The sequence below is a fragment of the Clarias gariepinus genome, chromosome 10 (genome assembly GCF_024256425.1).
Source record: "Clarias gariepinus isolate MV-2021 ecotype Netherlands chromosome 10, CGAR_prim_01v2, whole genome shotgun sequence".
In the NCBI taxonomy this organism is placed as follows: domain Eukaryota; kingdom Metazoa; phylum Chordata; class Actinopteri; order Siluriformes; family Clariidae; genus Clarias; species Clarias gariepinus.
Genome location: NC_071109.1, coordinates 28,246,267 through 28,271,715, shown reverse-complemented (window position 1 = coordinate 28,271,715; position 25,449 = coordinate 28,246,267). Strand labels below are relative to the sequence as shown.

At 41.3% G+C, this 25,449-nt stretch overlaps 2 protein-coding genes across 2 annotated transcripts; one reads left to right on the top strand and one right to left on the bottom strand.

The window, feature by feature from the left end:
* Nucleotides 1-129: 129 nt before the first annotated feature.
* On the bottom strand, nucleotides 130-11,033 carry ccdc135 (coiled-coil domain containing 135). The gene is made up of 18 exons (XM_053505578.1): nucleotides 11,008-11,033; nucleotides 10,385-10,532; nucleotides 8,693-8,867; nucleotides 8,453-8,578; nucleotides 8,020-8,214; nucleotides 7,746-7,907; nucleotides 7,384-7,599; nucleotides 6,678-6,767; nucleotides 5,996-6,068; nucleotides 5,758-5,886; nucleotides 5,461-5,589; nucleotides 4,867-5,075; nucleotides 4,006-4,206; nucleotides 3,635-3,745; nucleotides 3,437-3,547; nucleotides 3,114-3,308; nucleotides 1,544-1,683; nucleotides 130-1,108 (listed from the first exon to the last, which is right to left on the bottom strand). Exons 2-18 carry the CDS (start codon nucleotides 10,498-10,500, stop codon nucleotides 1,024-1,026), a joined length of 2,463 nt encoding a protein of 820 aa, XP_053361553.1. The 5' UTR covers nucleotides 10,501-10,532; nucleotides 11,008-11,033; the 3' UTR covers nucleotides 130-1,023.
* A 1,847-nt stretch (nucleotides 11,034-12,880) lies between these two features.
* On the top strand, nucleotides 12,881-22,118 carry lcat (lecithin-cholesterol acyltransferase). The gene is made up of 6 exons (XM_053506111.1): nucleotides 12,881-13,099; nucleotides 14,857-15,013; nucleotides 16,384-16,499; nucleotides 17,807-17,902; nucleotides 18,526-18,750; nucleotides 20,978-22,118. Exons 1-6 carry the CDS (start codon nucleotides 12,952-12,954, stop codon nucleotides 21,568-21,570), a joined length of 1,335 nt encoding a protein of 444 aa, XP_053362086.1. The 5' UTR covers nucleotides 12,881-12,951; the 3' UTR covers nucleotides 21,571-22,118.
* The last annotated feature ends 3,331 nt before the right edge of the window (nucleotides 22,119-25,449 follow it).

Sequence of the window (25,449 nt, the reverse complement as noted above, 5' to 3'; positions counted from 1 at the left end):
GGCAGAACTTAAAAACAATTGAAATTCTTTCACTGGATGTGTAAAATGATGTATTTCTCAATTTGTGCTTTTGCTGGATTGGTAACTGGACCAGTCTAAATTGTGGACAAATAACCTAGTGAAAAAAGTTGTGGCCAAAAAATAATTACTGCAGTGACAACAATACTTCAGTGGCAACAATTTATTTAACTCTGATGCCGGAGTTGCTTTATGTTTGTTAAACAACCATGTCAGAAGAAATATCCTGTGGTCATGGCAAATATACGACTATTTCAGAATAATCAAATTACTGTACTGTCTGAAGCCAAGAAAACAACTAAGGAGACTGCTGAAACTACTTAATTGGGGTTAAAAAATGAAAATCACATGGACGGATGGATAGTGGTGCACCGTTATTGGGGAAGAGATGTGGTTGGAAAAACATCCTTAATGAGCATGATGGAGGATCACGAACTTTAAACACTTGAAATCAAATCGTACAAAAAAACACTACAACTCCTGGCTAGGTTTAATAGTGAAAGTAAGAACTTCTCCACAAGCACTTATTAGTGAGACTAATATGAGGGGCTTCAATTTGCTAGGAAGCATAAAAAACGGACTGTGGAGCGTCATGTGGTCTGATCAGTCCAGATTTACCCATTTTCAGAATGATTGGCTCATCAGGGTGAGAAGAGTGGAGGAAGAAGTGATACACCCATTCTGTGTATTGTGGTATTATGTTTTGGGGTTAATTATTTTGGGTTTCTTGTTTTAGCCCTTATTTTAATTCTTTGTTCTATCGCATGAACTGTACCGTAGTACCACAACGAACTGTAGAATTATTTATGTACTGTAACTATCTTTAGTGCAGTTTATATTATGCAAAAAAAAAGTAAACCTTTACATAAGCTTCTCGAAAAAATGCCATGGCTATTGTATATGACTTATTTTTTTGGCGGCCAGTGTAGAGTTTTAAAAAGGGAGAAATGAACAACCAAATGAGCAAATTAATGAAAAATAATTTAAAGAGTTTACGAGAGGGTGTCAGTCCAGATGCTGTACGAGTCTGAGATCTTGTTTCAGCTTCTTGTCCAGGGCCTGATACCTCTGTGGTGCGCTCTCCTTGTGGCTACAGAAGCAAAACAGAAAAGAAAAAAAAATCACATATTGGGACTAAATACCATTTTTTCGTGAGACTAATCATAGGGGGGAAAATAATGGTAGGGGTCGCTTCGTTAAGTGGCAAAAAATTAAGTCGGCTAATGACCTGGTCATTGAGTTTATTTAGGTCAGCATATCTCCTATACTGTATAAAGATAATATCGGAGCTCATTACAAAGTATAAGTGGAAGGCCAAAAGGACCAGCAACACAACAGGGAGCATGTAGGGAAGATAGGGGGGACTGAAAAGTCGACTTTAAAAGGCCAGGAAGAAGAGGAAGAGTAAGACCTTAATTGATGTGAACCACTGTTAAATAACAAGACGGTAAAAAAAAGAAGTAATTTGAAACCTTTTCTAGATTAGCATTGTAAATGAGGTAAAGTCCAAGTGTTTAGTGTTTACCGGCTGAGCCGCAGCTTCAGAATTTGGATTCTGAACATGGCTTCGGAGCAGTACGCCAAATACTTTTCCTCTTCCTCTTTTGTCAAGTTATCCTGGTTCTGCTGGTACCACTGCTGCTTCTGCAGGAGCTCCTGAGTCTCCTATTCTCTCATACACACACACACACAGAGAACAAGCTTCAGAAAGGAACGAGTTAGTTTTAATTTGCTTTAAACTGCATTGTGAAGGTCAGTACTGTCATGAGTACATGTAAGGGCCACCAGAATAAAATGGAGAAAGAGGACAAGGAGGAAAGTATTTGATGGTTTATTAATGAAGATCGAGACCAGAAGGTGGCGGTAATGCAACAAAGTGGATCCCAAACGCTGGTAAGCACCAAGAAGAAGCCAAGAGCTTCTAACTGTAGGTTGGTGCCTATTTGTGAAGGAGGTGTGGCCCCTTCTCTAAAACTGTTAGTTTTAGAGAAGGAGGTGTGGCCTCTCTGAATTTAAATTAAGGGGTGTGGCCTCTCTCCATCAGTCGCAGTGAAGGAGGTGCGCCCTCGTCAGTTTTAGGGAAGGAGGCATGGCCTCTGTCTGTCAGTCAATTTTGAGTGAAGGAGGTGTGGCCTCTTAATGTTAATTAGGGGGTGTGGCCTCAGTCTGTCAGTCACCCTGAAGGAGGTGTGCCCTTTGTTAGTGTTAGGGAAGGAGGGGTGGCCGATGTCTGTCAGTCACAGTGAAAAAGGTGTGGCCTCTCTTAATTTTAGTAAAAGGGGGGGTGGCCTCTCACTGTCAGTCATGGTAAAGGAGGTGTGGCCTCTATTACTTTTAGTAAGGTGGGATGGCTGCGGTCTGTCAGTCACATTGAAGGAGGTGTGGCCTCTTAATTTTAATAAAAAGGGGGGTGGCCTCTCACTGTCAGTCATGGTAATTTTTGTAAGGGGGGAGTGGCTGCTGTCTGTCAGTCACAGTGAAGGAGGTGTGGCCTCTCTTAGTTTTAGTAAAAGGGGGGGTGACCTCTCACTGTCAGTCATGGTAAAGGAGGTGTGGCCTCTATTACTTTTAGTAAGGTGGGATGGCTGCGGTCTGTCAGCCACATTGAAGGAGGTGTGGCCTCTTAATTTTAATAAAAAGGGGGGGTGGCCCATTACTGTCAGTCATGGTAATTTTTGTAAGGGGGGAGTGGCTGCTGTCTGTCAGTCACAGTGAAGGAGGTGCTCTTAGTTTTAGTAAAAGGGGGGTGGCCTCTCACTGTCAGTCACAGTGAAGGAGGTGCGGCCTCTCTTAATTTTAGTAAAAGGGGGGGTGGCCTCTCACTGTCAGTCATGGTAAAGGAGGTGTGGCCTCTATTACTTTTAGTAAGGGGGGGTGGCTGCTGTCTGTCAGTCACATTGAAGGAGGTGTGGCCTCTAAATTTTAGTGAAGGGTGTGGCCTCTGTCAGTCACAGTGAAGGAAGTTGCTGGGAGTTTGAAAAATGGGATGTCAGAAGTGGTAAGCTTCCTCACAGGAGCAGTGAAATGCGTCCAAGTTTCTAACATCTCCAGCTACACTAACACATTTCTAAACATCCTAGAGACGTCAGTTTCACCTTTTCAAACCGAGCCTGGATACAGTTGGCCCTGTCTATAAGTCTCTGCTTCAGGCTTTCGAGGCAGCTAGCACGGATCTGCATGGCCTGCTGTCTGGACAGGGACTTGGGGTTTCCCAGCTGAGCCAGGAACGGAGACAAGATGTCCACATCCTCGTATTCTTTCTTTAATTGCATCTCCTGGGCCAGGTGTTTCTACAGGAGAAAGAAAAAAAACCAGATGTCATCTTAATATGATAAAGATGCTGAAACCTTAACATTTGCAAGCGTACAGTATCTGATAAGAACAGACGCTTGATATTATTCACTGAAATTTGCCTCACCTGCTTTTCCACGTGCAGGCACGCCTTCTCGTTCCTAGCCATGTCGTAGATGGAGATCTTCAGCTTAATGGCACTCTCCTCTTGGCTTCTTACCTTGAGGATCTCCCTCACCTTACACACACACACACACACATTGTTTTACAGATCCTAATGTATTAAAAACAACAATTTTTTTTAAACATTCTTTAATATTCTTACTTCTTTCTTAGATTCCTTGATACTCATTAAGGCTTTCTCCTCCTTCTGTATCATCTCCATGAGGGTCTCGTACAGGTACAGTTTTGGGAAGGGTTTTGCAAACGGGTCCACCTGCAGGAACGCAGAGAGCATGAGGAGGAAAAAGATTGATAAAAAGGAAGTATGTCAACCCATGCAGTGCTAAATGTTAGCTAAACCTCTTTCGACATCCTAGGATATCTTCACTCTCTTCCACAATCAGATTTAAACACAGTTCGTATTTATAACACCACTTATGCGTTCCTTTTTTTTTTAAAGACAGACATCAAGCAACAAAACAGGAGAAAGTGTGCCTCAGTGTGCGTTTTTGTCTACAAATGTTTCAGTCGAACCTGAAAGCTGGAGGCCATGTCATCTGAGAAAGGGTGATCAAGGTTAGGAGGTTTATCAAAGATCTCAAAATTTGGAATGATTCTGTCGTCCTCTAGGTGATACGTGACTTCGATTCGCTTCTGCAAAATCTGGAATATTAGCTCGGCCACATCCTCGCCGGCAGGTTTGGATCGATTCCTTTGGAATTTCTCCACAACCTTCTGCTTAAAACACACACACACATACACATATATACAGTACCAGTTGAAGATTCTAGTTCATCATCAGATTAGAGTCATTATAAGTAGACGACACATGTCAATATCAACTGTTCAAAAAGAGATTATTGTATATCATGGACGCCTTTAGTATTGTTTTATAATGTAGAAGTAAATAAAAATCAGGAAAGACCATGGAGTTAGAAGGTGTGTCCAAACTTTCAACTCGTAGTCAACAATATATATTATTTATGTGCCTGGTTCATATGGTAAATGGCCATAAGGTAGCTCCGCTTTATCCTGCATTCGGTGTCACTGAGCGTACAAGGTGGGGTACAGCCTGGACAGGGTGCCAATCCATCGCACACACACTCTCACACACACTACGGGCAATTTGGGAATGCCAGTTAGCCTCATCTGCATGTCTTGGAACTGTGGGAGGAAACCCACCAAGCACGGGGAGAGCATGCAAACTCCACGCACACAGAGACAGGAATTGAACCCCGACCCTAGAGGTGCGAGGCGACAGTGCTAACCGCAGTGTTAACCACTACACCACCACACTGCCTCAGACAATATCAGTTAATGGTGTGTAATGTTGTTTACAGCAAGTGAAATTGTGTGTGTGTGTTTGTTTGTGTGCGATAGTGTGTGTATTCTGACCTGAATGGGTCGCTCATCTCCAGCTTTTTGTGCCAGCTCCAAAGGTCCATAGATGACATGTCGGTAACAGAGGAAGTCAGGGCGGCCCTGAAACGTCTCGATCATTTCTGTCGCCGTCTCGACTCGACTGAGCAAGTTGTCATGTCGTGCTTTACTGTAGAACTCCATAAGACGCTCCGACCCAAGGACAAGATCCATGTACCTGTGAGCTGCACAGAGCCAAGAATCTCGGTCAGTGACTGGGTTTGTGGATTAATGAGCTTTATCTTTGTTCAAAATGCAGCTAGATGGATAAATGGATGGATGGACAGATGCGAGAACATATGGATAGATATAAAAATTGATGGAGGAATGGATGGATGGGTGAACAGGTGGCTGGACTGATAGGTAAATAGACGAACGAATGGATGGATGGATGGATGGATGGATGGATGAAGGCTAATGGACTAAGTTGGATGGACTTACAGATAGATACAATGGATGCAGGTATAGACTTATGGATGGATGAAGGAATGGATGGTGTAATCCATAGTCTATACAGCTTTATCCTATGTACACATAATATACACAGGGTAATGAAGGTAATGAATTTACTTTTTAGACAGAAGCTCCTTCCTGATGAGAAACGCTCAGTAGTAATATTGGTGGCTTTTTTCAGTTCTCGCTCTTGAAGCTCATCGTGACGGTTTTCATACCACTCCTGGACCGTGTTGAGCTGAGTGCCTTCACGATGCACAAAAAGAGAGAGAAAGAATGAAAGAAAAGATGAAGGGCGACTGAAGAACAGCATTGAGTCCGCAGTCAATCAGAGACTTAATACAGTCTTGTATCAGCTGATTAGTGGAAATTTTGATCATAAAAAAAATGTAACCTATTATGAAAAAAACTCACAATCCAGGTCATCATACGTAGTGAGTCTTGTGACTAATCCATCGGGTTTGAGATAAGGGCAGAACTTCTCCAGCGTGGCCTTCTTGTAACGGATAACCTTCGACCCACCAGGGAAACGACTTTCCATATCTTTAAAGGCAAACAGCAAACACAGAAGGTCACTGCATCGAACGGTATGATCTATAGGACTGACCAGGTGTGCTGAGGTTATTAAAGGTCATGCACATTAAAAAATGACCTTTTTCTGGGATGTGGATTTGTGCAACCCAAGACGGAGGCATCTCGAAAAGCTTAGGCTCTTCTGGAGTCTCCTGCAGCCATAAACAGAGGATGAACATTACACAAAAGATACAGGGCCATATGAGGATCGATTTAAGACAAGCCTAAAGACAATGGGATGCTAATTCTTTTGTAGAAGGAAGAAAATAATGCAGAATGTTTAGGAAATTACAAAATTAGGAAATGATTTAATATTATAATTCTTATAAAACGATTATAAATTGCTTGATATAATACACTTTTGAATGATTATATTCTGTGATTAAATACTCCAGATATTCCAGACATACTTATCTTGGTTAAGTCCAAGGAGAAACGCCTTTATTGTGAAATCATTTGATAAAATCAATAATTCGGGAGATTTTGGTATTTTGTCTTGCGCCGGCTCATAACCTTAAGTTCATATGTGACATTTGTGACCAGTTGTTTAACAATATTTTATTTTATTTTATTTAAACCTGGCTAAAAAATGGCACTCTCCTATATGCATTATATAATATATAATATAGTCTCCACTGCTTTCACCAAATAGTAAAAAAATCTAGTATGAGAAAAACATACATTTAAATAAGAGATTCGTCCTGTGTATCCATGCCTAGAAAAGAAATGATGTAAAAACAAGAAAAAACATCCATACGTACATCCATTTGATCATCTTTATGTTCGGTTGCACCCGGGCTACTCAACATAAACTCCCACTTTAGCACATCATCCAGTTCATATATCATCTCCTGAAAGACACAAAGTCAAAAATAAATGGCAAAGGATTACCAGATTTTACAGTAACTTCCAACTTTATAGTTAAAACAATTTAATCAAAGCTTAATCGTTGTTTCATTTTAATACTAGATATGTGGGAAATGTATTGAGTGATATACAGTGATTCTTTTGAATTAATGTTCTAAAAGTATTTTTACGTTTATATATGTTTGCATTTGAGGTGGTAAAATGTTGCAGTTTTTCCATAATCCTACAGGTGTCAATTGTTACAGTTAGAAAAAAATCCCTTTATCAAATCTGAATAAGGTATAAAATCATGATATTTACAGAATCTTAATACAGATCGAATCGTGATAATATCGTATCGGGAGATCCCTGGTGATTCCCACTCACTTACTTATCTTCTATACCGCTTGATCCTGTATTCAGCCAATAAGCCTAACCTTAGCCTAGCATATCTTTGGACTGTGGGAGGAAACCGGCGTACCCGGAGGAAACCCACCAAGCACGGGGAGAACATGCAAACTCCATGCACACAGCGACGGGAATCAAGCCTGGCCGGAAATCGATCCCGGTGATTCCCATCAGTATTTAAAACCACTGGTTAAAATCGTGATCCACACTGACCGCACAGCCGAAGCGGCAGTCCTGCATGTTGATCCAGTAGTTCTCATGGTTCCAGAGGCTCTCGATGCCGAGGAAACACGGGCTGGACGTGGGATAGCTTTGGCCTGAGAGCGGGTCGATGAAGAAGTTATCCAATATGTCACGTTTCCCTGCCAGAACCAGAACCCAGCTGTGAACCCGTAAGCCCCACAGAGGATCAGCGTGACGCCCCTGCTCCTGTAGAAAAGTATACACACACACAAAAAAAGCTATTCTATTAAATTTCCAATATCCTAGAGAGAGTCAAAGCCATAACATAATGAGATTTGATTTCCACTACAGCTCGGTCTGCATGGATCCTAATCAGGGTGATGAACTCAGACCTCCTTTAGTCTCTCATCATCCTGCGGTTTTGCGGGCAATCCCTGACGCTCCTGGTTTTTTTTCTCCTCCTGTTTCTGCTCGAAGGTGCTCTTTAGTTCTCGTGCAGGTTTAACCTTGTACCTCATCGATTTCTCCTTCTGCTCGGACAGCTTCCCCTCAACCTACACGTACGCAACCCGGGACAACATGATCATTCCTGCTTATTTGATCAATTTTTCCGAATGGAATTCTAGGTGACTTATATGTACTTGATGAGGCTGTGTGATCACTCACCGTATCCTGAAGTTTGAGTAGAGGACATTCCTGGTTGCTCAGATCGAGCAGGCACATCTCTTTGGTAGCATATCCGCTGATGCAGTAGGCGTTGTAGCCAGCGCCCAGCAACAAACTGCAGAGCAAAGTGGAGAAATCGAAACACGTACCTCTCTGAGTCCGCACCACGTGCGTCGAAGAGTAGAGCTTTTTCGGCTGAACAAAATCACACAGTCGTAAGAAGCACGTTACCACTCTGTATGATAATCAGCGCACGTGTAATAGTCAGTCTGCACATTTATGTAAATGGATATCTTGTTTATTTATCACAACGCCATGCTGTTGGCATGAGACAGCCTTTATGATTAAATCAGCAATTTCTTTATAGAATATCCTATACTTAGTTTTCGGGAAGTGCGGTATTTAGGGTAGAAGCTGCAGAAGTCGCTCTCACCACTTCAGTTGGACAATCCAGCAGCTCCAAAGTCAAAAAGTCAGAGATGAAACTAGCACAGCCCTGCCAGTCATACAGCTCAGGGTGGGGTAGCAGCATGCGCCGCAGCGTGGTGCTCACAAACTTCTGTTACAACGAAATCAAGAACACAAAGCTTTAATGCGCATACCATTTAATGTCCTTAAGTACTGGGTGTTGGGAAACTAATGTACAGATCCTGGGGTGTTGTAAATACTGCACCTGTACTCCAAACTCATTGACTGGGCAAAGTAGGAGCGGTTTGCGATCAGGGAACATTAAGGAGTACTGAGAATTGAGGTTTTCCGCCATGGACAGCAACACCATCTCTTCGGCCGAGTTCTCTCTGTACGAGGCAGGACATTCCGACAGATCTGGTGCAGGCGTCTGGTCTGACCTGTAAGAAATGAGTCAGTCTGGATAGCTGATGTTTCGGTATTATACCAGTTTATAAACCTTAACTGTACTCTGGTATTAAACGTTTTTCTTGGCTTAGTTTTCCCAAATGGAATAGCTTCTAGTGCAATAATTCTAGCTTCTACACTGTTAATGGTGCATTTCATCCAACTTCAGGGAGATCACGAGTTACACAATCTGTATTCAAGGAAACAAAGCTGTATTTTCCTGTGAATCACTGCATACATACAGGGATGCTGCCCAGAGATGAAGCATGAGTAACACCTCGTGAGCAGACTTACAGAAAAAGAGGAGCATGTTGGGGATAAAGGGAAGGCTTGTCAATGCTTTGACTGCCAGTGCAGTTCACTTGGCAGACTGTAGAGGGTTTTGAATGCCACTCCTTTAATGGCTTAGTATAATCAGTGTATTCACACCGATCAGCCATAACGTTTTGGCCTATGACAGGTAAACTGATCAATATCCGTCATCAACTATACACCGGCAAACTGGTGACAGGATCATGGACACCCAAGGGTTACCCATGCCCATGTTAAACCAAGATCAGTCCAATCCCAGTCCAATCCCAGTCCAATCCCAGTCCAATCCTAATACAATCCCATTCCAAGGCCAACACAGCACAAATGGTAGAAAAAAGTCAATGCTGGCCATGATAGAAAGGACCTAGACCACTGAGTGCACTACAGCACACCATGCACATGCTCAGCAGGCAAAGAGCCCTATGCTACCGACCCGGCCTCCAAACTCCCCAGACTGCAATCCAATCTAGCACCAATGGGATGCACTGGTGAGTGCATCCAGTGAGGACCCACCCCGCAACCCACATTACTCAAATGATTCGCTGCAAACATCCTGGTGCACACCACCAGAGGCCAGATCTGCCCCCATAGCACAAGGGGAACCCAAAACCTAGGTGGTTTTAATGTTATGGCTGATCAGGGGAAAATGCAAAAATGTACAATTAGAAATGCCTAACTTACAGTCTCTTTGAATTCTACAGTTAGTCAGAACTAATTCATTTTTTAAAGCCAATTATTTTTTTAAAATTTGTTTAAAAAATACTTGCTTAAATATTGTTTCAACAGTCAAAGACAAAAAATAACAACATGTACAAGCTGTGATATAGATTTCAGTTAATATTTACAATCCCTATAGTGCCCTATTTTCCCACCAGAGGGCTACATGTCTGTAGGTAAACAAGTGAGTCTAACTGTTTTTAACATAAAATAAATATTGTATGTGTCCTTGCAAGTAATTGCAATTGCAAGTAAAATTCTGAGCAGCCACACGCTAAGAAGGTACCCGCTGAGATAATTTCACAATATACAATTTTACACCTCTACATCTCAACTTATACATTTATACATATTTATACGTGATTGTTTCTGTCCAGTTAATGATTATGTACTGTAAACAGCTGGGGTGTTTGTGAGCATCGTCTGGCGTAATAATTATGCTGAGCACAGAGCAAACACCAGTGAACTTTAGTAAACTCACCGGTGGGGAGATGAGGGGCTGATCTGCACTTTGTCTAGAGTCTGTTCCAGTTCTGTTAACTCTCTGAGGCCTGCATCCTCACCCTCCTTCTCCTCTTTTACTTTGGTTTCTTCCATTTCATTTATTCCATTCCAGCTTCAGGAAGCACCTTAAAACATGATAAAGTAAAGCATTACAGGTTTGGTGTTCATTAACATTGCAGCTTTGGTTTAATGGATGAATTTGTCCATCAGATGAATTGATGTAAAGTTTAAACGTAATTCCGGTCTAATTTTGGAGGAAATTACGGTGGTATGATATTAAAAACAAATCTTAGAAGAATAAAAATCATTTTAAAATACAATCTAGACTCCTAAAAATGTCTTCCTCAAGGATGGCTACTGATTCTAACTTTCTAAAGAGGTTTTTACATACAATGGGTGCTAGGTATCTATTTTTTTTCTATTTTTATAATAATTATTAGTAGTAGTAGTTGTATAAATAAAACACCTATACCTTAATAATTAAGATATGCAACACATTGCTGCTGAAAATTTATTATTAAGAATATTTCAACCTTCGTTTTTTCTGTCTATTTATTGATACATTAACAGTTACAGCTTTTTACCGTTCACTAACTTTACCTCTAATCGGCTGTGTTTGTCGGTTTCCATGGTGACAAGACAGCGGCACATGTTTATGACGTCAGGTCGATTAGTACTTCCGGGTTTTTCTTCATTAAATCTCATCATGTACTGTTTAAACAAGGTTACTTATTTTATTTAAATAATGTACACAGCGTTATACAGCATTTATACATTTTAGACCTGTAGTGAAATCTTAATTGCATTTTGTTGGATGGATGGATGTTATTGTAATAAACAATTGATTCTCATCAACATATCGGTTTTGAAAGAAGCAATTTGTGTTGCTTATTTCCATATATATATATATATATATATATATATATATATATATATATATATATATTTTTTTTTTTTTTTTTTTTAATCTTTTCTAACTAATTAAAGCCTCCAGGATGTAAAAAAAAATAAATAAATTTTTAACCACACACAAAGTGTTATTCAGGACTGACAGACTTTTAAGAGACTTTATTGTTATTGTAATTATACAACATTTGTTTGATAGCTCTCAGTGATTTGAATACAATAAAAAATAGTAGTCTCTTAGAATAACAATATAATTCACTTTTTTTTTCTCTCTCAATTTACAGTGAGTGGTGGCACGGTGGCTTAGTGGTTAACACTCCTAGGAAAGGCTCGAGCCCTCTGCTGCCCTGTACACAGGATAAGCAGTATAGCAAATGAATGAAAAATACATTGAGTATTTCTAACAAAACATCTACTCATATTGTAAATTATTGATTGAACAGCACTGGGAGGCAAGCAGCTGTACAAGGCCTCTTAGGATCAATAGACCCATGAACAAAGGTTTTAGATGTTTGGAATTGTGCACTTTTTTTTGACTTGTTGTGTGCCTCACATAACACAAAAAAATTATTTCAATTCAATTCAATTCAATTCAATTTTATTTGTATAGCGCTTTTAGCAATTTTCACTGCCGCAAAGCAGCTTTACACAGTCAAAAGAATTATTTAAGTTTGTAATTCTTTCCTTCCACCATGTGAAATTGTGAAATTTGGCATCTAAATATTTTGAATTTTGCACGCAAACTAAATTGCTAACTAGCTGATAGGAAATTTTTGTCAATTTTTTGGGAGAAAACTGGCTGGACAGAATTTAATGTAACTTTTGCAGTACTTTTTTATCTGCCTGAAGTTTATCCTGCACCATAAGTGAAATCAAAATGTCGAGTAAAAGCGATGTTGTGAGCAGTTATGCGGCAGATGTAATAATCAATTTCAAAATAAGATACTAATAAGCTACATTCTCAATGTAAACAAACACTTGCACCAATAGATATTCATTAGAAAACCTAAACTGAATAATTTTCCTGGGATTACTTCATATTTTCACCGCTGCAGTAACAGCGCTGAGGTGGTATAAGTGAATTTTAACATGCAATCTGTATGTCTTTGTACTGTGGAAAGAAACCAGGGTATGCGGAGGAAACCCACCAAGCACAGGAAGAACATGCAAACTCCATGCACACAGAGGCAGGAATCGAACCCCGACCCTGGAGGTGCAAGGCGACAGGGATAACTAATAAAAAAAAAAAATAAGAGGTTCATCTTTGTTACAGCCAGACAACTACATGGGCTTCAACCTGAAATAACAATATCAATAACAATTACATTGAAACTGATCAGATTATTTTTAGCTTTAACCTTTAAACTAGTTCTACAAACTCTGCTCCCATTAACAGTAACAGTAGAACAGACAGAGTACAAGACAACCGGTGCAGAGGAACCTGATCTGACACTGCACTGTTTACTTTGCAGGATGATGCCAAATGGCACGAGTTTAACTGTGTACAGCCGGTGAACTGACTCAGTTATATCACAACGCCCACCCCTCCACCCCCACGGTCTCTCTTCTTTCCTAAGCAAAGACAGGAGTTGAGTGCATTGACCGGAGAAGCAGCACACAGCAGACGAGACAGCGGAGATGATGGCGCCCTCGCACGCGCTCGCCGTCGCGCTCATCGCTCTGCTCGCGCCGCAGCAGTCGGCAGGATTCTGGCTTTTTAACGTCATCTTTCCTCCGAACGCCGAACCACGCGGGGGGAGCAACAGCACGCCGCCTCTGATCATCGGTAAGATCAAAGGAGATGAAACGCAGTCAGTGCGCGTGCTTCTTTAGAATGTTACAACGTAACTCTTTAACGCAAGTCTTTAACACTGTTAAAGTGTTAACAATAATATTAACTTTATTAAACCACTGCAATGCTGTTTGAACTGACATTGAAAAAAAATACCGTTGATTAATTTACTTGTACAATGTTAAATTATCTCTAGTACTAAACTGTGTTGAACCATTCCAATGCATGAACTTTTATGGTGTTCAATTAACACCATCAGTGAACTAATCAACCCCCACAATGCTGAATATATATTACTGTATCAGGCCCCTTATCTCCTGTGAAGAGCAATATTAATGCTTCAGCATACCAAGACTTCTTGGACAATGCTATGCTTAATGCTTATGTATATATATATATATGAGGAGAAGGCCCTGTTTGCATTTTTGGTTGCAGTTCATCCCAAGGGTGCTCGATGTGGTTGAGGTCTCTGTGCTGACAAGTCAAACTCTTCCACACTGAGCTCATCAAACTATATCTTTATAGTCCTTGCTTTGTGCACTGGGACACAGTCATGTTGGAATAGAAAAGGTCCTTCCTCAAACTGTTGCCACAAAGTTAAAAGCACAGCATTGTCTTCCAACTTTGTGGCATGGCAAGATACCTTGGTATGCTGAAGCATTAAGATTGCTCTTCACTGGAGATAAGGGGCCTGATTGATTGATTAAATCACCTGAATTCAATAATTAACAGGATTGCCCAATAACCTTTGCCCATACAGTGTATTTAACGGCTACAGTGCTGCATAAATATTTATAGTGTTAATTTTACACAAGGATGACACTGTGGTCTTGCACCTCCAGGATTGAGGGATCGATTCCCATCTCCCACCTGCATGTTTTACCCATTTCTTTTGGCTTTCCTCCTAGTTCTCCGGTTTCTGCATTGGTGGCTCTGTAGTAGGTTTCTCGTCTGTTATGCGGAAGGCCCGGGTTCAGTTGCCACCCAATGCCCAAACTCCAGCCACTGGATGCAGTTTCAGTCCCAAGGCTGGATAAAATGGGAGGGTTTGCATCAGGAAGGGCATTCAGCGTATAACCTGTCAAGTTGATTGCAGATCGGTTGGTCCACAGGAGCAAGCATAAAACTTAACAACTTTACTTCACAATCAAAAGACATGCAGATTAGGTTAACAGGTGTTCCCAAATTGCCTGTAGTGTGTAAGTGAGGTTCCTGTGATTGATTGGCATCTTGTCCAGGCTGTACCCCAAAGTCTTTCGGGATAAGCTCCAGGCCCCTCACGACCATGTACACAATAAGCAGTATAAAAGATAAATGAATAAATAAATATAAATAAATGGACACTTAATTTATCTTACCCCTACTGTGTTCTATGTACTTAAATTGAATCACACACTGTTAAAATGTTGGATGTTAATAACACACAATATTTATCCTATATAGTGTTGATTAAAAGATTTATAGTGTTGAACAAACACCAACAACAATACTTAATATTTATAGTACGGGATTAAACCTCATACCAGCCCCTACAATACTACACAAGCCTTCACAGTGGTAAATTAACACCAGATGTGATGAGTTAACCCAATAAGTGCTCAATTAACACCTACTGAAATGAACAGCGACAGTTATAAATGAACATCTGCAGTGTTTATTAACTTTTGACGCTGGAAAGCAGAAATGGTGCAAAATTCCACACTGCGGATTTTATGCTCATTTGACCTTTTGTCATATCGGTGTGATTTTAGTGCCGGGGAATATCGGCAACCGCCTCGAAGCCAAAATAGACAAGCCCACACTGGTTCACTGGTTCTGCTACAAGAAAACAGAGGACTGGTTTCCTCTGTGGATCGACCTCAACATGTTCATGCCCATTGGTCTCGACTGCTGGATTGACAACATAAGGTGAGGACACACTCCATAAACTTAAAACCTAATAGAACTGAGTAAATCCAGTCGTTTCAGGTGTTATACACAAATATGGTGGAACAAAACAAGGAGCCTCAGGTATCTGAACAGATGAAACGTGTATTGTGGACACACAGCTACACAATGGTAAAAGAACACAGAAACCCAAGCCCAAGACATTATTCATAGAGACACAGAATGCATTGCTTGTACAAAACAACACAGGAACATGGGCCTGGACTGGCTTTGCTCTGACATGTAATTATAAGTGACGTGTCCCTTGATATGGAAAAATAATCTTTGTCAATAATTTCATATTTAATATTGACAGAATTCCCTGCTATCAGTATATTATCTGTAAAAAAAAAAATGCACACTTTTACGATTAAATAATTGCACAGGTTCATATTGCTGTTTTGTGTTGAAATAATGTTCAAGACAAGCAGATTAAAAATAAAAGTCCTGGAATGAGTCTTTATGATTAAAGCATAAGCTCTATAGTGTCCAGTGTAAATAAAAATATGTATAGTATAAAACACTAATGCAAGAGGGAGATTGGGGCACAAACTTTAGGTTCTGTACAGTCAGGTCCATAAAAATTTGGACAGAGACACAATTTTTGGCTTTTTGCACTGCCTGTACACCACCACAATGACGAAAACGAAGCAGCTAACATTAAATTAAAGTTTAGGATTTCAGCTTTTGATATTATTAAAATGTTTTTTTAAACATTTTAGGCTTAAAAATAATAGGATAAATTAACACAATTATGAAGATAAGGATCATTTTCTTAAATAATGACAACCTTAAGTCTAGAATCCATGGAAATGACTCAAGTTCTCGAGCTGCTTTGCCAGGCCTTTACTGCAGCTGCTTAATTCGCGAGTCTTTCTGCCCTCGGTTTTGTCTTAAGTGACAAAAGTGCTTTTTTATCAAAGCAGTTCAGTTGGGTTGAGGGCAGGTTACTGTTCTGTTAACCTTCTGTTTCTTTGCTTTAAGAATGTCTTGGGTTGCCTTTACAGTTTGTTTTGGGTCATTATCCACCATCGTATCAGTTTTGTAGTGTTTTAATTCATTTGAGCAGAATAGCATTTTTCTGCTATCTCTCCAAATGGTTTGTTTTGTATTTTAAGCCTAACATTGGCTTTCTTCATTCGCGTTAACATTTCTTTGACTGCATATTCCTACCAAATGCATGGAATCGACTCCCTAATCCATCATGAAATACTGAGAAAACAGGACCACACCTTGCCATGAAACAGCTTAACCATTTGTATATTTACTTTTGAGCATGTGTGAAATAGACATGGAGATCACTTAAAGAACTTATTTAGGTTTTTCATAGTCAAATGTTTCTTTTGTTGTAGGATCGTGTACAACCGAACGACTCGCAAGACGTCCAACTCTCCAGGAGTGGAAGTACGAGTCCCTGGATTTGGCCAGACGCACACTGTAGAGTTCCTGGATAACAACAATCTGGCAGGTGACTGCTCCGACACTAATATCACTAATTTACAATCAGTACAAAGGAACTCATTGGATAAATTATTCTGTTTGGAAATGTGGCTTCAGATGAATGACACGGTAAATATTTTCACTGACACAATTTTCAACCTATGACACATCTGTAGTACACTGCTACAAAAGTGATGGAGCTAAGTACTAGAAGTCTATCTGCGTTTAATTATTTTTCCCAAACATATTCCTAGGTATCCCATAAGTTAATGTACTTAATTGTATTTACGATATAATTAAATATAAACACTTTACATAAAATTTAATATATACACACACGCACATGACTCTTACTCGCACAAGTGCGTGCATACACACAAATTAAACTGCTTTATACACACACATAGTCAAAGTGTTATAGTAAACAGTACACGTGCACACAGATGTTGACTATATGAGTGACGCACGCGCACTGAGGCCGAGCATAAGAGATGATTACCGACAATACTGCTCGTATTTCAAGACCTCGTTCGTTTACCGAGTTAAAATTCATAAAATTTTTGCTCGTCTTGTGAAACACCCGCAGACCAAGGTACTGTACTCCCAATCCAAGTATCCACTGTACATGGGACGAATCTTAAAGGTTTTTTTATTTTATCATCCAACCACTACGTCAGTCAGATGGGCTTAGTTTAGTATCATTAGTTTATGATTAGAATCATTTCATTGACTCATTCCAGTTTGGCATACGGTCAGGGCTCAACCACATAGAAAAGAAAACCCCAAGAATCACACCAACTAATTATTGGCCCATAAACTTTTTAATGTACATGGGTGTTCAAGTCAAACCGGGACTTGTGATGAAATTTCTCATATATAATTTTTTAACTTGTTTTTTCGTACTGAACAAACTTAATCCAACCACGTGACATGCTGGGATAAGTGCATTAGTGAAGCATTATGGGGATTATATACAGAAATAACAAGCGTTTGAGTAAAATAAGTTTCTAAAGTAGCAACTTTTACTTTCAATCGAGTATATGCTTATATAGCAGGATACCTCCTTTTTAATGGAGTAGGATTTTGTCACATAAAAAAATGCACTATACAATGTATGGTATGTCATATTACAGAGTCCAGAGATTGACGACCCTAAACCTAACTATATCATTTTTTATTTTATTATTATTTTTTTTTCCATATGAACCCTGGGGGGCTGCATATGATATTACTGACGAATTGTGGTATAAGGTAGATAATTCATCTCATTCAGCTCTCTCTCTCTCTCTCTCTCTCTCTCTCTTTCCTGCCCCTCTGATATTTTTATGTTTGTAGGTTATTTTCACACCATGGTTGAACATTTGGTCAGGATTGGCTATGTACGCAATAAGACTGTTCGAGCAGCTACTTATGACTGGAGGATTGCGCCAAGTAAGTCTCACTGTGTGTGTGTGTGTGTGTGTGTGTGAAAGTCGTCCTACAAGCCCCGCCCCTCTCAGTTATTCCTGCTGTTATACCCCTATCTCACCTATGCGGTTTGACTATGTGAGGACCGTCGAACGGAAAAATGGAAATGTAATCACAGCGCCAAAACCCGCGGTGAATCATGATGACCCGTACTTACAGCCACTGCGTGAAACCGCGTAGGTGAGATAGAGGTATTAGTAGTTAACAGATTATGGGCCAAACTTCGCTGAGTGATGATGGTAGAATAATTATAAAGGTCTTGACTAAAACAACATGCATGAGGAATCACAATTTCATTTTCTGCAGTACCTCGAACTAGTTACTTTTATCAGAAAGTAACGCTGTAATGTAACTGATTACTTTTAAAAGGCAGTAATTTTGTAATATTATGAGTTACTTTAAAAAGTAACGTTCCCCAACATTAATTAAGACCAATTAGAAGGTCTGGATAATGAGACCACATGGGCAGATATGACTCTATTTATCAAGTGTCCAGTCAAGCTGGCTGTTTTACTGACATCCCGCGTGACCTGATTATCTAACCGCTCTTTATTTGCATGCTCCTGACTGTGTGTGTTGTGTTCCAGATGAGCAGGCTGAGTATTTTGAACGGCTGAAGAGCCTGGTGGAGGAGATGCACGATGAGTACAAGCAGCCCGTCCACCTGCTGGGCCACAGCATGGGCAGCCTTTACATCTTGTACTTCCTCAACCAGCAAAGCCAGGCCTGGAAAGATCGCTACGTCAAGAGCTTCATTTCACTGGGAGCGCCGTGGGGTGGGGCTGTGAGGTCCCTCAGAGTTTTAGCATCAGGTGACTATTATTATTGTTATTATTATTAGCTGTATTTCAGGTTATAGGTTGAGTCTCAGGGATTTATTCATTATTGCCTGCCATTTCTAATGAGTGATAAATATCAGGACTCAATATTTTGATTTCGTTTATGGTGCAGGTTAAACTTCAGGCAGATATCTAAGTAAGAGTTTTATCTCAGTCCGAGACTGGTTTCGGGTCCTCCAATGTATTACATGTGAAGAAGATGTCATACTTTCCATTTTGCTGTGTCGTGCTTTTGTTTTTGTTTCTTGAGGATTGTGGTGGCTTGTACATGCACACGCCGTCTATACAAGGTAAACTAGCGCGTTGATTGGCTCTGTTGAGTGATGCATGTAGTCACGTCCACCTTGAGGGGAAAATATCCCTAAATTGGGGATTATAATGCTAAATTAGTAAAATATGTTTAAATATTTAACTTAAGCTTAAAATATGTAAGTGCTATGATGTAACTTCTCATAACTTTACTTCTATTTTTACTTTTATTCAATTTGATTAATTTGCAAATACCCTTACCTAAGCATTGCCAAAGCGTTATAAACTTCTGTCCAGCCTATGTTGTGTGATGTCGGATGGACGGGCAGACGGGCGGGCAGGCAGACGGGCAGACAGACAGGCGGGCAGGGAGACGGACAGGCGGGCGGGCAGGCAGACGGGCAGACAGACCGACAGACGGGCGGGCAGACGGGCAGGCAGACAGACAGACAGACGGGCAGACAGACAGACAGACAGACGGGCGGGCAGGCAGATGGGCAGACGGGCAGACAGACGGGCAGACAGACGGGCGGGCAGGCAGACGGGCAGGCGGGCAGGTGGGCGGGCAGACAGACAGACGGGCGGGCAGGCAGACGGGCAGACAGACAGACAGACGGGCAGGCAGACGGGCAGACAGGCAGACGGGCGGGCGGGCAGGCAGACAGGCAGACGGGCGGGCGGGCAGGCAGACAGGCAGACGGGCGGGCGGGCAGACGGGCAGACAGGCAGACGGGCGGGCGGGCAGACGGGCAGACAGCCAGACGGGCGGGCAGGCAGACGGGCAGACAGATAGACGGGCGGGCAGGCAGACGGGCAGACAGATAGACAGACAGACGGGAGGGCAGGCAGACGGGCAGACAGACGGGAGGGCAGGCAGACGGGCAGACAGACGGGAGGGCAGGCAGACGGGCAGACAGACGGGCGGGCAGGCAGACGGGCAGACAGACGGGCGGGCAGGCAGACGGGCAGACGGGCGGGCAGACAGACGGGCGGGCAGGCAGACGGGCAGACGGACGGGCAGACAGACGGGCGGGCAGGCAGACGGGCAGACGGACGGGCAGACAGACGGGCGGGCAGGCAGACGGGCAGACGGACAGACAGACGGGCGGGCAGGCAGACGGACAGATAGACGGGCGGGCAGGCAGACAGACAGACGGGCGGGCAGGCAGACGGGCAGACAGACGGGCGGGCAGGCAGACGGGCAGACGGACAGATAGACGGGCGGGCAGGCAGACGGACAGATAGACGGGCGGGCAGGCAGACGGACAGATAGACGGGCGGGCAGGCAGACGGACAGATAGACGGGCGGGCAGGCAGACGGACGGGCAGACAGACAGACGGACGGGCAGACGGACGGGCAGACGGGCGGGCGGGCAGACGGGCGGGCAGACGGGCGGGCAGACGGGCGGGCAGACAGACGGGCAGACAGACGGGCGGGCGGGCAGACGGGCAGACAGACGGGCGGGCGGGCGGGCGGGCTGGCGGGCGGGCGGGCTGGCGGGCGGGCGGGCGGACGGGCGGGCGGGCGGACGGGCCAGACGGACAGACAGTCAGAGGGGCGGGCAGGCAGACGGGCAGACAGACAGACAGTCAGACGGGCGGGTAGGCAGGCAGACGGGCAGACAGACAGACAGACAGTCAGACGGGCGGGTAGGCAGGCAGACGCGCAGACAGACAGACGGGCAGACAGTCAGACAGACAGTCAGACAGACGGGCAGACAGACGGGCACTAGTTTCTGGTCCTCCAATCTATGAAACATGAAAATAGCATTTGAAAGAGCGAGTTCTGACCAATATACAGAACAAACCTTTCTTTTATCCATATAGATTACTGTTTTTCGTTTTTAATCTGATCTTTTTGATGTCCCGTTTCTACCTGATATATCCCACTTTTAAGTAGGAATAAGAATCTGGCCAGACTAATGTTAGTATTTTTCCCCTGACTCCTTAGGTGACAACGATGGCATCCCATTCGTGTCCAGCATCAAGGTCCGCGAGGAGCAGCGCATGACCACCACGAACCCTTGGATCATCCCGTTTGAGCAGGTGAGGCCTGAGGATCATGTCTTCATCTCCACACCGTCCATCAACTACACCTACAGGGACTACCAACGCTTCTTTAAAGACATTAACTTTGAGGACGGTTGGTACATGTGGGAGGACACGAAGAACCTCACAGCGGACGTCCTCGCCCCCGGGGTTGAAGTCCATTGTTTCTATGGTGTTGGCCGACCCACACCAGTCACCTACATCTACGACGAGCAGTTCCCGGACAGCGATCCAGTGGACTACGTGTACGAGGATGGGGACGACACGGTGGACAGCCTGAGCATGAGCATGTGCAAGCGCTGGATAGACGAACAGGAGCAACCCGTGTACGTGACCGAATTTAACGGCATGCCTCACCTCGACATGGTATTCAACCACAACGTCCTTAATGCTATCCAGGAGATCCTAGAGGGAACGTTTCCGAAGGATGAGGCCATTCGTACCGTTTTTGTCAAGCCGTCTCAACCACGCAAACTTATGTCTGAGAACCCTTAAAAAGAGCTCAGCTTACGGTTTGATGTCATAAATGCATAGTGGTTCATTTTAAAGCTGCCTGAGAGAGACGATGTCCATTAAGTGTTGCAAAGAAAGTTCTTTAAGATTTGTACTTTTGTGTATATATCCACAAACATAATCAGATGATATGAAATGCCGTTGCAATTTGTACAGAATTTAAAGAATCCACAGAGGGAACAGATTAAATATTCCGTATATTATTAGTTGGAAGCGCATCCGTCACCTCGTCCTTCTTTAAGCCTAGGTTCTTCTATGACTCAGTGTCACCACCTGCTGGACAAAAAAACACACTGCTGGGCAATTTTAAGATTAATATCTTTCAATACATATAATTTGTGAAGTTTTGTTATTTTACCACATCTATTTTAGAATCGATGCTTTGGTAAACCTGGTATAAAAGTTGTATTTTTTTAACAGCACTAATTTATTTGTACACTGCTCCACCATCTGTACCTGAACGTACAGTTTGGATGTACACTCAATGTATCCACTAGCATCAAAAAATAAAGTACATTTATGGCAAAGAAGGAATTCACCAAGAATGCGTGTCATTTAAAAAAAAAAAAAAAGATTCTGCCGTATTTCTAAAGGAGTTCTGGAAGCCAAGTCAAGCATCTTTTGTTAGTTTTATGCGAGCAGAGACTGCAGAATTACAACAGTGTAAATATCAAGGCTCACCAGTGCTGTTATCACTCCTCCAACAGCTGGTGTGCTGGTCTGGTGTTTTTCAAGCAACCCTTGACCTGATGATCCGAGGGCTCAAGGTCTGGTGTACATGAGCAGAAAAGTCGATTTTTCACAAACATGTTTGGTACTGGACACACTCGAATGAGCAGATGGGACAGTTGAAGAAGGTCCAAAACATGCAATATAATAAAAATGATGCAAAAGGCCCCGGAATGTCAAAAGCAATGTACTTATTATATAGTTTTATTACATAATTTATAATCAGATCCAGACACTTTATTATTAATAATGATTAAGGTATCATTTGTATTGAATTTTTATTTTTTTTATTTTTTTATGGACATGATCCATTTCAGTATTGGTTAATGGTTTCTTACTTGCACGCAACCCTTTGCACTCCCTGTTCCACCAGCAAGATTTCAGCCTTAAGACAGTGATGCAGGAACACTTTAGTCCTTTTAGTCTGACTGCGTTCTCGCCTCCTTATCTGTAAATTCAGTTCAAACAAGACGCAAACCTTAAACAATACGGTTAAAATCATTTTATTAAACTTAGATTATATGGATTTAAGCTCTTACTATACTAATACAAAGGAAGTGGGTTAATATATAGGGCTCTTTTTTACTAGTGAGCTGCTTATTAAACAAGACACAAACCTTCGACATTCATACAAGAATTCTGTCATCATTCCCATCAAGATTTTGGTTTTATTAATAATCCGAGTCTCTGATGTAATTCTGTGAAAACTGGGAACATTGGGAAACATTTATTATCTTTCTACATTGGATTTCTCATTAATTTGACATTAAACATTGTTGGAAAATAGTAAATGATAAACTACACTGATGTCAAAACCTCATCAACATCGCATACAGAACACAGAAAGAATCTCCAGTCAGATTTAAAATAATGTGTTTTTATGCTGTTATGGACTAACTGCCATAAGGTTTGACCTGTTGAGTATTTTTGAGAAGTCTTTCTGTCCCACACTGGTGTAAGGAATGGTTAATGGTGTTTCGCCAGTCTTGGCATTCTTCTCTGACCTCTTTCATCAACAAGGCGTTTCAACCTGCAGATCTATTTCCACACTTCTGTTTGAACTCTACATAAAAAAATCCCTTTCATCACTTTCTAAAGTACAAGTACAAGATCACACTGAAGTTTGTCTGTATAAGATATAGCTTTTTGAACAGCACTACATTGCCTTACTGTGTGCAACAATGATTGTTTTTTTTTCCCATTAATAGAGTGGGATTAAGATTTAATGATATCCAGCCAATATTTAATAGATTACATAGTCATAGAAATTACAGATTATTTTTATTCAAATTAATTATTAAATAGGTTAGACTTTAAACCAGCCTTACTTTATTTGAAGTAAAAAATGATCAAGTAAAAGTAAAAGTTCCCTCCAGAACTATTCACAATTATGATTTAAATTAAGCATTAAATTGTTGTATCAAGTTTATTTAATTGTAAAATTAATATGAAATTAAACTACAGTTGTTTAAATAACATTTTTTGTTTTAGCCAAAATCACTATACAGTTTTAATGAGTATAACCACTAGGAGGCGTTATACACAAGTGATACACTTTCCCTCCCTTTACACTTTTTAATAACCATTTTTGGTACTTGTGATGATGAAGGAACACAAGTGAAATATAAGACATTTAAAATTATAATTTTAATATTTGCCCGTTTTGTTCAGGAGGTTATGACCATCATAACGTTACTGTTCTCCATTACTGTCAGGTTCTCCATTTATAGCCAAACTCCATAGTTTGGTTATAAATTATTTTCATAATTGCACAGTCTGGAAGTTATAATTTTACTTGTACGACATCAATTTGCCAGTAAGTACAATGTTCCATGTATTAATGTATAAAATTTTGAATGTTTTAAAAGTTTATAATAATTTTTGATGTGTCTAATATCTGTTGAGTAATTAAAAAAAAAGGAAATTCCCTTGTTTAATTATTAAATGTTACTGTATGTCGCCTAACAAAAGAACATCTCCACATCACTGATTATAGGTTGTGGTTAAACAATACAGTTAAATTAATTTTTATTAAACTTAGATTATATGGTTTCAAGCTCTTACTATACTAATACAAAATATATAAGGCTCTTTTTTACTAGTGAGCTGCTGGAATCTTTGTGTTCAATGCATTGGAGTTATTGCATTTTTGACCCAATTAAGATTTTTACATACACATAATATAAGACACCTCAAATGCATACATATTACAAAATACAAACATATTTTATTTTAAAATGTGCAAGACATTCAGCATTTCTAAATGAAACCAGAACTATTCTAATCTGCAAATGTATGCAAAGTGCCCGAAGATCATGTGATGACCAACTGTCAGACTGCTGTTCTGTTTGCACTTTGTTTTCATAGTGCTTGGTGCCACTGTACAGTTTTTTCATAGGAATCTACAGTGCTACTCTGGGAAAAATATTTTGTGGCCATGACTTATTAAGATGTAAGTAAAAGACACCACTTTTAGCTGTAGCTACCACTTACTAAGGGGTGGGAACAAAATACTGTAGTATAAAACATGGGCACGAGATACTATGTTGCGTCCATGTATCTTTCATGTCCCAGATTCTGCTGTGTGTCAGTGAGTAAAGTTAAGTTTTAGTTAGGTTATAGCTTTTATTCATCACATATACATTGCTGCAGTTAAATTCTTTATTCTTTGCATATCCCAAGTTTTTTTTGTTAGTAGACTGGAGTCAGAGCGCACCATCAGCCTAGGGCCTTGCTCAAGGGCCCAACAGCAGGCTTGAATCAGTAACTTAGAGCTTTAATACACTGGGCCACCTAATAAAAGCAATCATAAATCTTTATTAATATTAACAGTAATAAATTTAGTGGTTAGCACTGTCCCCCTGCACCTCCAGTGTCCAGATTTGATTCCCGCCTCGGGTCTGTGTGGTCGCTGTGTGAATGTTCTCCCCGTGCTCGGTGGGTTTCCCTGGGTATTTCGGTTTCCTCCCAGAGTCCAAAGACATGCGGAGTAGGCTAACTGGCATTCCCGAATTGCCTGTAGTGTAAATGAGTGTGTGAGTGTCCCTGTAACGGATTAGCACCCTGTCCAGCACCCCTGGATGGATTCCCACCCCTAAGTCTCCTGTGATCCCCGCAATGTTAAAACGGTAT